We start from the raw sequence: 13,550 nt of genomic DNA, 5'->3' as shown, positions 1-13,550 counted from the left end.
TACTCTCCTGATATCGGTGTCGATATAGCAAACCGATCACAAGTAATTAAGGCTGTTTTAAGAATTTGTAATTATGTAGACACTTTAGTCCACTACTGTATGTGCATGTTTTGTTTGTGAATATTGTTTGAACATTTCCTTTAAGTTTATTATTTATTAATCGAAAGGCTTAACAATTCCAGTTTGATGTATAAAATAAATTTTATAATTCCCAAAATGATTTCAATAGCTAAGCGAATAATAATTATAGATATTTAATGCAAACTATTTACAGAAAGGACCTTTGAGTGTTTGTATGTGTTTCCAAGATTATAAGGGTTTATAGCATTAGTGAAAGTATAGCCTAATGATGATGGCATTAAGGCAAACAAATAACAAACTGATATCCTACAAAGCACATCTTCGAACATATATTTTTGTTGGTTTTATGTAATATTTACAGGGATCGTAACAGAAAATAAATAAGTTGCCAAATTAAGTGTGTATTTTTTGTTCGAAATCCTTAGCATCCCAAAAACTTTTGTTTGTCGAATAACTAGTTTATGTATATAATTGTAAACTTTTTACTACTTACAACTAAATAGGATTAATATCGGTATTCGTCATATAAAACTACAGATACTTGCTTTGTGGTTCTTAGAGAGATTTCAGACTAAATGTTGGGTACAACTTTAATGGTCGCCGCCGCATTCAACTAAATGTGTCATGTGGCACGGTAATGGACCCAAGGACTAACAAGAACACAAGGTATTTCACAAAACGATTCGTTGTAAGCGATATCAGCACAAGAGTGTACATGCTTAGGGCCATTGAGGGGGCCGATGACCCCAGGTTGCCCTTTGTCAACTGGTCCTGGCAACGGCCAATCGAGTCTATATCAAGCTCAATCATTGCACGGCCATTCACGTCCAACGGTGATATACAATAGTTTTTCTGTAGGAATTCTGTGAGATTGTGAGCGCCCTCCACCAGTGGCCCGTCGAGCAGGGTGTGAATGTGGCAACCACAAGGAAAATGATTATTTATCAGCTGCAGATGTTCCACGCCGTCGACAATTATCCCATTTGGGTCAGGTGTCTCCAGTATGTGATTGCCATGCATTTTCAGATGTTTTATGTTGGCAGTGTAGGTGAAATTCAGCTCCTCTATGGCATCGATTTTATTGTTGAGTATTTGCAGTGTTTCCACCTGGGATAGACCAGTAAAGGCATCGGTACAGATAACTCCCAGGTCAGATTCTTGTAGCGTCAAAAGCAGGACATTTGTGAGGCCACGAAATGTGAACGGTTGCACCTCCTTCAAATCCATATAGGCTAGTTTGAGTAAGCCCACTGTGTCCATGCCGTTAAATGCATCCGGTTCGATAGTGCGTATGCCCGAGGGGAATATGACATGCCCCACATTAGTTAGACTCGAGAAGGCCGATGTGTCTATCTTGATGAGGGGGTTGTTGCTCAAGAGTATCAGCTTAACATTGGATGTTCCAGCAAATGCATGTGTTTCGATGCGTGAAATCTGATTGTGACTTAGTAGAATCGTCGAAAGATTCTGGAGTCCAGCAAATGCAAATGATGTAACCGATTGCAGGGGCGTATACTGAATTGACAACTCCTTGAGCCGTGGCAGGCCACGAAATGCAAACTGTTTGACTTTGGTTATATTATTGCCGTCTAGCGAAAGTTTCTTCAGTGCTCGTAATCCTGCAAATGAATCGGGCTTTATGACCGGAAAATTGTTTTTGGTCAATGCGAGATTTTCAACGGTGGGGGGTAATTGTCGCAATGGAATCTTCTCAAGTCCACCAGTATTGCAAAGTACCTACAGTCGATAAAAAAGAGAAAAGAAGAAGCAGACGAAAAAGAAGAAATCATTTGGGTTGCTAAGAACAAGAACAAAGCAACCGTTACATGAAACCAGCTACAACAACTACAATAGCAACGCTTGCAGCAACTTGGGGTAAGTTACTACAAAGATGAAGATTTCTGTAAATTTATTCTAATGATTTCACCATACAATGAAGGTCATTCCGTTACGGTGGCGTAGCCCACTATGGTCATGTTGTTCTTATTGTTGTTTGTGTGTCTGAAGGTTTTTATAACCGCCGGTAAATTGAATCTACGTGGTTATTACTGAAAATTAAATTAAATCGAATATTTTTTTTCGTTTTGTTTTTATATATTTTTTCAGTGGTTGTTAGATATGCTATTGCTCCTGTTCCCTTTGTCCAGGATTTCCGTTTTGCCTGCGTGTTGTATATTCTTTTAGAGCCGTCACAATGAACAAAGTTTCTACCTTTTAACGGTGTATCTGAATATGGCATTAGCATGTCCCCTTTGAGTTCTCTTTTTTGCTGGAGGATGTTTCATTAATTCTTGTACGCCTGACATCGTCCCGCTAGTCGCGTTTAGGTGGAAAAGTGAACAAGTTCTTACAAGTAAAAATTATATATTTGTATAGGTTAGGGAGGAGAGCCACCCGGAGCTAAAAAAGTGAGATTTGAAAATCAATTTGTGGAAAAATTACTGACGTTTTAAAGTTGCAGCCGAGCATTTTAAAGTGACCCTCTTATTTAGTTTATGTATTTTTCATAGCAGAGCATTCCATTGATGTGTCCCCTATCATCGTCATGTTATTGAAATGATGAATCGCTTATGATGTAAGTTTTAATCTATAAAAATGTCGTAACTTGGATAACAATTTCACAAAATGGGAAATATTTCATTAAAATAGTTTCTATCCGTCGGTGAGTCTTAACCCTACGGTCAATAACCGGGTACATTTGTACCATTTTATACCCTTCACCACACAGTGGTACAGGGTATTATGTCTTTGTGCATATGTTTGTAACAGGCAAAAATAGTCGAGATAGACCCATGAATTGAATTACGTCAAGATTGACTTGTGCTAAGTTTCTTGAAAATCGGTTCAGATTTATATATAGCTCCCATATATAGTTTCGCCCGATTTTAGGTAAATGGTCCACCAATGTCCCTATATATCTTTCGATTTGCACGAAATTTGGTACAGCATATTGAATTTAGTCTAGAATGACGTGTGCTAAGTTTCGTGAAAATCGGTTCAGATTTAGATATAGCTTCCATATATAGTTTCGCCCGATTTTAGGTAAATGGTGCACCAAAGTTCCTGCTAATCTTTTGATTGGCATGAATTTTGGTATAGCGTATTAAGTCTAGAAAGATGTGTGCTAAGTTTCGTGAAAATCGGTTCAGATTTAGATATAGCTTCCATACATAGTTTCGTCCGATTTTATTTATATGGTGCACCAAAGTCTCTGAAAATCATTCGATTTGCACGAATTTTGGCATAGCGTATTGAATTAAGTCTAGAATGATGTGTACTCCTCCTATATATATTTTCGTCCGATTTTAAGTAAATTGTGCACTAAAGATCCACAGCTAGGCCGATTGACACAAAGTATTAAAATTAATATAAATTAATCTCTGGCAAGTTTGCTTCAAATCGGTTCAGATATAGATATCTCGTAGCTTCCATATATAATTTCGACTTATTTATTGAGATTAAATTTTAAACAGTGCAGCTTGCCCAAATGAAATGCAATTTAGCATAGGTTCCAGAAAGACATAAAAATCACATATTTGAGTTCGTTCAATTTCATGTCAAAATTCCTTCAAAAAGGCGACGTCTTTTAGAATATACCCAAAGTGGTGAAGGTGTTCCCCAACCCCTCTACGAATTTTTATGGCCCTAGAAAACATGGGGACATCACGGCGACTCGTGGAAATCAGAAACTAAATGGCTTTCCTTTGGTATACTGGGACTAAAACAATTATTTTTTTTTAATTTCTCTTTCGAGATGAGCTACATGATCGGAGTTGCAATGAAAAGGAAAGCAGAGGGGTTGGGGAACACCTAAATAATATCCCAATAAAAAATAATTGGAAAAGCTTAACCCATTCAAAAGACATAACGAATTTACACTGATTGTTTAAGATAGATTATCATTTAAGCATGGATTAAATAATATATTATTTTAATGTATATATAATTTTTAGTTCCTACATCTAGATCAGATCCATATAGACTAATTTAAAACCAAAAACCGGACGATAGTCTGATATTTTAATAAATTACAGCGCTATCTTTGGGTGGGTACAAATGTACCACGGTTATTGATCTACGTATACAGTTTTGGTTATTGACCGTAGTGTTAATGATTCTTGAGTCTTAATATCTTTATACGGTAAAACGTGATTTTACTATATATATTTCTGGCCTAGACAATAGAAGTTTGAAATGTTTTAGCATAAACGTAATCAGTATGGACTAACGTACCTTCATGAGCTCTGTTGTTTAGAGTGACTTAAAAAAAGCAATTTGCCAAATAAATGACCATCTTTGTACGACAATGAAGCACCCCATATATCACTGCAAAATCTGTGATGCTCATTTAATAACAATTGTTAGGCTTTGGTGCCTATGAATGTCTTAATGAATCGCAATAGAACTCACGATTTTTAATATTGACTTTGCACATAGATAGCAATTACTCCTAGAATATTTGAAGTTGAACTCCTAGGATATTAGCAATTTTGGCTATCCCTTGGGCACGTTCTTTACCATCAGCTGCAATTTTAAATTTGAGTTATAACTGGGCACCGATCAATTTTCGATATTTTGAAAGCTTTACCTGCATAAATGGTTCTGGAGGACTGATATACAGTTTTTCACCGTCTGTAGTTGCAAACCTATTTTACAGAGCATGAACAACCACATAATATAATAACATAGTTCCCATATTCCCATATTTCGAATGCACTCATGCATTTAAATTTTTATTTAACACTTTGTAACACGGAGTCTTGATCATAGAAGTCGTTTTTATACTTTCACCACATTGTGGTACAGAGTATTATATCTTTGTGCATATGTTTGTAACATGCAAATGGAAACGAGATAGACACACGGTTTCTTTTGAGAATATGCATAGAATCTCTTTCTAAGTCGATTTATGCATGTCCGTCCATCCGTCCGATTTAATATAAATGGTGCACCAAAATTTGGCATATCGTAATGAATTAGGTCTAGAACGATATGTGCTAAGTTTCGTGATAATCGGTTCAGATTTAGATATAGCTCCTATATATTTGTTTTCTTCCGATTTTATGTAAATTGTTACTAAAAACCCAAAGTTTGACCGATTGTCACACAATTTTGTACAATGAACGCAGATTTCCACAGTAGAAACTGGATATAACGAACAACGGTTATAAGCAACTACACATATAACAAACAATGCTAATTCTTTCTCGGATATTTTCATTAGTTTTCTTAAACACAACAAACGGTTGAAAACAATTAGGGTAGTGAGTTAAAAAAATTTCGACTCCGCGATTAGATTTTTAAAGGAATAATTATTACAATGTTGTATATTTTTGCAGAATGCATTAATAATAATTAATTCAGTACCCATTTATACTCTTTAATGTTATTAATATGTAAAAGTGAGATAAAACCATGCTTACTACAAGCGAACGCGATTATAGTAAACACTGGATACTGAACAACATTTTTTTCATATGTCAATATTTTATTTTTAACCCTTTGAGCCCCGAATTTTTTTCCGTAATCATAGAACAATTTTCTGTTCACTGATTTAATGCAACTACCCAAGATAGGATATGGACAAAATTTTACATTGCTACATCCTTGCATTCGGGAGATACAGTACATTCTTTCTGAAAAATAAAAGCCCAATATCAAGAAAACCAAATGAAAAATCGACGAAAAAATCATTTTAAAATATTCTCTATATTCCGTTTTACAAGAATCAAAAATAATTCTGAAGGCAGAAATCTTACATTTCGAATACGAAGCGATTTAAATAATTTGGACTGTATACACAAATTAGTACTGTACACATTTTTGCCCTCTTCTCTATATTTAAAAGCTCGTAACTTTAACAAAAAATTGATTTTTTTAGATTTTTCTTTTGATATGTGTCGTCCATAATTAGGTCTTGACGTATGAAATCCAAAGAATATATATCTACTAGCTACATATTACATATAAGCTCTAAAACATTTTGTTGCCTGTGGGCAACATTGGGCCACAAAGGGTTAATCATTGCTAAAACAAGTTAATTTTTGATACTCTCCATGTTTAATTTTTATCTTTATGCTTTGTATTTCGCGCTTTTAAACGTTTTAAAATACGCCTTGATTTAAGGAAACCCCACCATTCTCGATTTTTTATTTTTAAGATTTTAAATGGGCTGGTAAATGAATACCAATGCTTGTTAAGGTTTGTAACTTATATATATTTGAAGATTTAAAAAGGAAGAAAAATGAAAAAATTGTTGTTGTTGTTTTTTTGTGATTAAAGAAAAGTCCTTATTTTTGATGGCGGGCATGATAACTCCTCGCTGGAACATCGGAATCCGAAAATTCCAACGGTGTTAGAAAGAGTACATGTCTGGCTCTCGTATGAACTAGGATTATTGACATCGCTCTAAAAATTAACAAAATGGCGGACCTTTGAAAAAATATTTTTGGAAAATCGCCGATTTTTGACCAAAAATCAAGTTAAAAAATAAGGAAGATCTTCACCGATTGGCTTTATCCTAGTTCATACGATATCTATACACTCACAGAGAAACGTGTAAAAATTTGGAATCTATTGGGTTATTAGTTTTTGAGTTATCGTGCCCGCCATTCGCAAAAGAGAAAAACGCGTTTAAAGTTTGAGAAGCCCTTTAGCCGTCACTTGATGCTGACACAATAAATCGGCTATATCTTCAAGAGTTCTTGAGATTTTCACTTGAAATTTTGTAGGGTCATTCTTGACTTAGTGTAGATTCGAATTAAATCAAAAAATTTTTGACCCCGAGAATGGGGGGTTCCCTTAAATTTTTTTTCTTTTGTTTACTTAAGTTTATTTTCAAAGTGTAGAGTTTGGCTACGCTTTCCACCGCTTTTAAGACACTTTTACGCAAAAAATCTTACAGAATCATAAATTTTTACATGTTACCTTTTTATTGCCATCCAAAATGATATTATTTTCCAAAGTTTAAAACATTACTTTTGGCCTAAAACTGTCCAAATTACCTATAGTGCAACGTACTGAAGTTAGTATAACCTAGAAGTTAGATATAAATGCTGCACCGAAGTCCCCAGGTGGGTCCGATTGGCACAAAATTTTGCACAACGTACTGATGTTACTATAACATAACGTGTGGCAAGTTTTGTTGAAATTGGTTCTGATTTAGATATAGCTCCTATATAGTTTCGTACGATTTTAAGTAAAAGACCCAAAGTTAGGTCGTTTGCTTAAAAATTTTGCACAACGTACTGAAGTTAATATAACCTAGGGTGTGGAAAGTTTTGGTAAAATTGGTTCATATTTGGATAGATCTCCCATATATATTTTCTCCATATTTTAAGTAAATGATGTACCATGAACTCAAATTATCAAGAGTTGATATCAGTATAACCTAACCTGTGACAAGTTTCACCGAACCCGGTTTAGATTTCGATATTTTGCTTTAAATTACATAATGTTGTCCCATTGTAAGAGCAACATAGGTTGCAGAATGACATGTTTAATTTCATGTTAATGGTCCTTCAAAAATGCGACGTCTGTTAGGATTCCATCTGTTGGATATACCCAAAGTGGTGAAGGGTATCATATAGTCGGTCCTGCCGATTGGTCCATTGTAAAGATTTATAAAAACACAGATCTCAATAAAGGGTCAATTGTGACGAAATTTAGTATAAAAGTGGTAAAGATTTGTTTTGTTATTATGGAAACGATCTGGTAATCAGTATTGCATGATTTTTTTAGTAAGGAAACACTTATCATTAAGGAAAGTAGTAAAGTCGGACTGGGCCGACTATATGATACCATTCACCACTTTGGGTATATTCTACATATGTACCCTAACAGACATCACGATTTTCTTATATATCTATATCTGAACCGATTTCAGGGAAATCATCATTCTATACTTAATTCAGTACGCTATGCCAAAATTCGTGCAAATGAAAAGATTTCCAGGGACTTTGGTGCACCATTTACCTAAAATCGGGTGAAACTATATATGGGAGCTATATCTAAATCTCAACCGATTTTCATGAAAATTAGCACACATTATTATAGAATTTCGTGCAAAGAAAGATATATAGGGTCTTTGGTGCACCAATTACCCTAAATCGGATGAAAATATATGTGAGAGCTATATCTAAATGTGAACTGATTCTCACGAAACTTTGCGCCACATCATTTTAGACTTAATTCATTACGCTGGGCCAAAATTTTTGCAAATCAAAAAATTTCCAGGGACTTTGGTACACCATTTACCTTAAATCGGACGAAGATATATATGGGAGCAATATCTAAATCTGAACCAATTTTCACGAAACTTAACACACGTCATTCAAGACCTCATTCATTATGCTGCGTCAAATTTCGTGCAAATCAAAAGATATATAGGGACTTTGGTACACCATTTACCTTAAATCGGAGGAAAATATATATGGGAGCTATATCTAAATCTGACCCCTTTTTCCCAATTTCAATAGGGTTCATCCTTTCATCCAATTCGAATCATAAATGCGACCTGTACTTTGTTTACAATTTAACATCTGCAGACGGAAGGACGGACATGCATGAATCGACTCAGAAAGTGATTCTATGCATTTTCTCAAAAGAAACCATGTGTCTATCTCGTTTCATTTTGCCTGTACCACAGTGTGGTGAAGTGTATAAAAATTAATGTAACCATGATGGTTACCTAAAGATATCACAACGTTACATGTCGCATTGAATAAAAAGAGATTTCTTTTGTAAAAATGTAGCTTCTGGGGAGAATATCCCTACCAGAAAGACAGGGGAACTGATGGGGATCAGTGGCGAAAACCGAAACTATAGTCTTCCCTACCATACCCCTTGGTGAACAAATTTATACAAGGTAGTTACGATTAATAAACTTTCTCTATATTTTTCGAGATTTTTGTCATATAATTGCAGATTTAAAGTTCCTTTCTAAACTATTATTTTTAAGTCTTCGAAAGAGCCAATCAATTGCACATTGTATAGAAAACATAGAAAATAATGCTTCCATGACGGCCTAACGAATGCGTTTCTTTTCTAATCATTTGATGCCGCTAACGGTTTTATTGTTAAAAGAATTCACATCAGCGGCACCATTTAACATGCCAGTACATGACTGTGATTTCTATTACAATTCCTATTTAATATGCAAATGCTACCAGCATAACCCCAAAATCATGGGACACAAGAAAACAGAAATCATCATTGAAATGAGGCAACGGCAGCGACAGTTTATTCCATTGTCCTCGTCCTGAGGACATTGGCTGCAAATATAATGGAATTTAACATTTTTATGCATAGAGTGTTGTCTGGGTACGCTAATTCGGCACCACACTCTCCCCAGTAATGCCAACCAATAGCGTCAGCGTACAAAACAATGGTATTATTCCTTTGGCTCTGGCTCCGACTCCGGCTTTGGTCTCTTGTTTTGTGTTGTTTTGTTTTGCAAAGTTAAAAGTTTTCTTATATATCATTGTCTGTTTCCGTCACTTGACTTCCCGGCCAGTTACTTTCTTCGCTAATAACAAATATTTGTTTTTCTATTTTCTTTCTCTTCGCCCCGCTCCACGTCTCCACGCCTTGGGTTCGTTCGCTGACCTTACAGTCATTAGTGTTATTTTGTTGACGTTTTTGTGTCTGCCATTGCAGTTCTCCAATTTGGAACTAAAAGTTGTCCATTCAATTTTAATTTCAAAAACACTGCAGCAGAATCCCGCTATAGGCGTAGTGCCATAGCCGGACTAGGTTTTGCGTTGCTATTGTAGTTCTGCGACTGTTGCTGATGGTGACAATTGTGCTGACCATAAAGCGAAGCAGTTTTGGACAGTTTGGGTACTCACTTGTGTCTGGGATAAGCAGATGCACTCAGTTGGGCATGATTTCGATGATGACTCAGATAGTTTCGAATTCCATAAGCATCCGACAATTGTAATTGATGCAATGACTAACCAGGTATTGTACATTTCACGTTGCTAAACACACGAAACTCTCCAACTGCAATACAATGATGGCGACATTCACTGCAAATACGAAACAAAAACAAAAAACTCGGTATAAATAAATTGAAATCAATTCAAAGAGTACAAAAAATCGTACACATGCTGATAGAACAAGTAACTGCATATGGAAATACAGTTAATCTGAATATTTAGTGCTATATACTATTAAACTAGTGCCGATTTGACGTTTGAGTGCGATCAGAAAAAAAACAATGTGCCTAAATAAAACATGTGCGATTTATATACCCTATTCTAAATGGTTTGCACATTGAATTTGTCATTTAGAGTAAAATTTAATGTTTATTTTGTTCTGATTGTCTTATGATACCACAATAGAGCATGTTATATTTAGGATAGTCCTTTATATTGATCCACGTTATGGAATAGCCCCCACATAACTGTACCGTCACATGCTCTTGTTTCATCCCTCATTTACTGTCTCGATTGTTAGTGTTATTTACATCGTATAGAAATATTCTGCAATGAACCACAAAGAATATAATTATATGCCATGTCAATGAAATTTCCACAATTTGGTATTGAAGTTGGATATAGTCATTTTTTTTCAAACGATATATCTGTAATTTAACATGCCAGATTCTTCTGAAGTGAAAATCATACTTGCAAAGCATTATCAATATAGGTCCATATGAAAGTCCCGCCAAAAAATTACATATACATTTAGGTGGTCTTAACATAAACATAATATTATGGGGAAAAAGAAATCCATTGTTATTATTATTTGTGTAAATGGTTAATACAGTCGATTAATTAGCTCCTTCGATAATTCCTTCGATTAGCTCCTTCGATAATTTCTCCGGCTGCATCTTTAACATCAAAAATTCCTGAACGGAATGTACGAAACCAAAATTGCACATAATTGGCTGTTACAGTATCGGAACCATAAACACCATTCAACATTTTAGCCGCTTGCCTTGCATTTTAACCTTTGTCAATGAAAAACTGTAGAACTCACAACTGATTGAACCAAACAAAAAACTACAAATCACAGCAAACTGCGAAATGTCACCCTCCCAACGAGCATAAATCTGAAATTGTTTGAGCGATACTTTACGAGAAATCTATCGGTACAGCAATCTGCCGAACAAATAAGGGATTTCTTTTTCCCCAACCTAATATTTTTAACATAAGGTGTCGAGGAACGGGCTTTATTGGCGATGCACCGTTGACGTTAAAGTCGGCAGGGAATGTATGAAATAAATAAATCCATATATAACCAGTGAGCGGAGCAATATTGTAGGACGATACACCTACCATCGGACTTTAATTTTCTGCAGATCTATATTCTGGGCCTTGCGATACTTCCCGATGTTTGCACTTTTTTAATTGATTAGAGGTCAACAATTCCCCTTATTTTCCAAATCCTGTTTCCCCAGAGTAAACATTTTGGACATTTCACACATCAAGGTCTTGGTTCACTTGACCCTAAACCCTTTCCCGTGTAAAACTTGTGATGTTCGGCTTACAATAGTGGCTTCAATAGCGACTAGGAAACTATACAGAAACAAAGTTTTGATCCATTTCATCCCCTAAATATCATCTGTTGACATTGCCGGAATATCATGTAAAATTTCATAGCCACCAGAGCTACATGTCCGCTCTCTAGTGTGGTAATGGTAATACTAACCTAATCAAAATACGTAGACACACCATTCAAGCACCTACAACCACCACTCCTCTTTGTCATTATTGACACAAATGTCTGGGTCCATTCAACCCGCTATTGAACGATCTTCATCAAAATAGTCATTCTTATTCAGGCATACCCTCTCTTTGATGTTCGTCTCAAAATTGTGGCCTCCAGAAGGACCAAACAACTTTTTGGTCCATTTTATTCCCTAAGTATTAACCGATCATTATTTAAATTCTAATTTAAGTAATCAATTTTTAGAAATTGCAAATAACGTTAATGTTAATTTGGTGCATATATAGGTAACAATTTCAATTGATAATTTTCGATATAGGAAAAAAATTACGCTTTTAATTATATTGACTAAAAGCTTTGATATATGGTTTCCTTCCTGATAAAGTTACACAATTTTGCGAAATATGGGGAAAATAATTAAAATTCACATAAGTAGTATAGATCGATGTGGGATTGGAAACTATATTTCATGTAACAGTCAGAAATTGTTATTAAAATTTTTCAAATAATATTTTCATAAAACACTTTATTTGCCATAGTCAAAGATAAATACTAAAATTTGGATATCTGTCTTTATTTCCTATTTATTTATTTCAAGCACAATTTTTCAAAAAAAAAAAAAGAAATATATATTTTTGAATTTGTTATATCTAAATATACATACACAATTTCAGGAGTCTAACTCTACTCATTATGTCTTATACAATATTTAGTACTTTAAGTACAAATGTCAAACAACATTGTGAAAAGCATTGCTTTTCATAAAAAACCTTGTACCAATTTCTATATCCACCCGTACCTCAGTATACAATATGTTGTACATTTTAGAACTTTTTTCTGGAAATTATTTATGCATAAAGGTTTATTGTCATAGTTCCAGATAAGTATTTTATAACAGGTTCCTATATTTATCGGTTCTACCGTACACAATATTTAATACTTATTAGTACCGTTAAGTACAATTTACAAAGTTTTGGCGTATTCCACTTTTTAAAATATACAAAGCTACATACCGAATTTCAGTATTACACTTTTTGTACTTTAAATTTACATATGAGAAATTACAAAAATCTTTTAAATTCCTTGTAGCTCAGGTTTGCAAGGTTTAATTTTAATTCATTTAATTAATTTAAATTCATTTCTATAAAATGAAGTGTTCTTGTCAAAATCTTAAAATATTGGTAATAAATAATAAGTTTGGTGGAAGCTGTGATGGTGGTAATGTAAAAAATGGGTGAAAATGTGTTGAAGCCAACGAGTTTTTTTGTGTTCGTTCCTGATTTGCGGCTAAACTACACAACGCACGCATATGTGATCAGTGACTAAGTTGCAGAATACCCCATGGACAATATGGTTCTAATGTATAATTTTTCGATATAATCACTGCTTCCACCCAAAAAGGATGCTGACATTTTGAAGCCGGATTTTCGGTGTTTTTTGAATTTTTCTTATAATTAGGATGCGCATCCAGAAAATGGATTAAACTGATTATAGGATTATAGAACTCGTGATTTTGCGTCCTTTAGTGTATATCTCATGAATGTGCTCACCGTAGCTTCTCTGCAATTGGGTTCCAAAGACGAAATTTGGTGCGTAAATTTTTATAAAAAACATATTTTTGAGTCTAAAATTAAGAAAGTCCATTCAAATTCCGTGGAACCCCGCGTGATTTTAGTTTTTTTTTACGTGCCGGATCTAATGAGCCCATCCGTGTTCAGTTCCCAATAAAACGGCGGATATAGGTACCTTGAATGTGGGAAAAACTGCAAAAACTTATTTTGACAAATTCGCGTATA

General features: G+C 34.7%; 1 protein-coding gene across 1 annotated transcript; it reads right to left on the bottom strand.

Moving 5' to 3' along the window:
- Positions 1-690: 690 nt before the first annotated feature.
- On the bottom strand, positions 691-10,086 carry LOC133337641 (chondroadherin). Its single transcript, XM_061545848.1, has 2 exons — positions 9,930-10,086; positions 691-1,818 (listed from the first exon to the last, which is right to left on the bottom strand). Exons 1-2 carry the CDS (start codon positions 10,050-10,052, stop codon positions 691-693), a joined length of 1,251 nt encoding a protein of 416 aa, XP_061401832.1. The 5' UTR covers positions 10,053-10,086.
- Positions 10,087-13,550: the final 3,464 nt, after the last annotated feature.

The sequence above is a fragment of the Musca vetustissima genome, unplaced genomic scaffold (genome assembly GCF_032173495.1).
Source record: "Musca vetustissima isolate MV318-11 ecotype Yass unplaced genomic scaffold, APGP_CSIRO_Mvet_v1 utg1774, whole genome shotgun sequence".
NCBI lineage: Eukaryota > Metazoa > Arthropoda > Insecta > Diptera > Muscidae > Musca > Musca vetustissima.
This window is presented reverse-complemented; position numbering and strand designations above follow the sequence as displayed.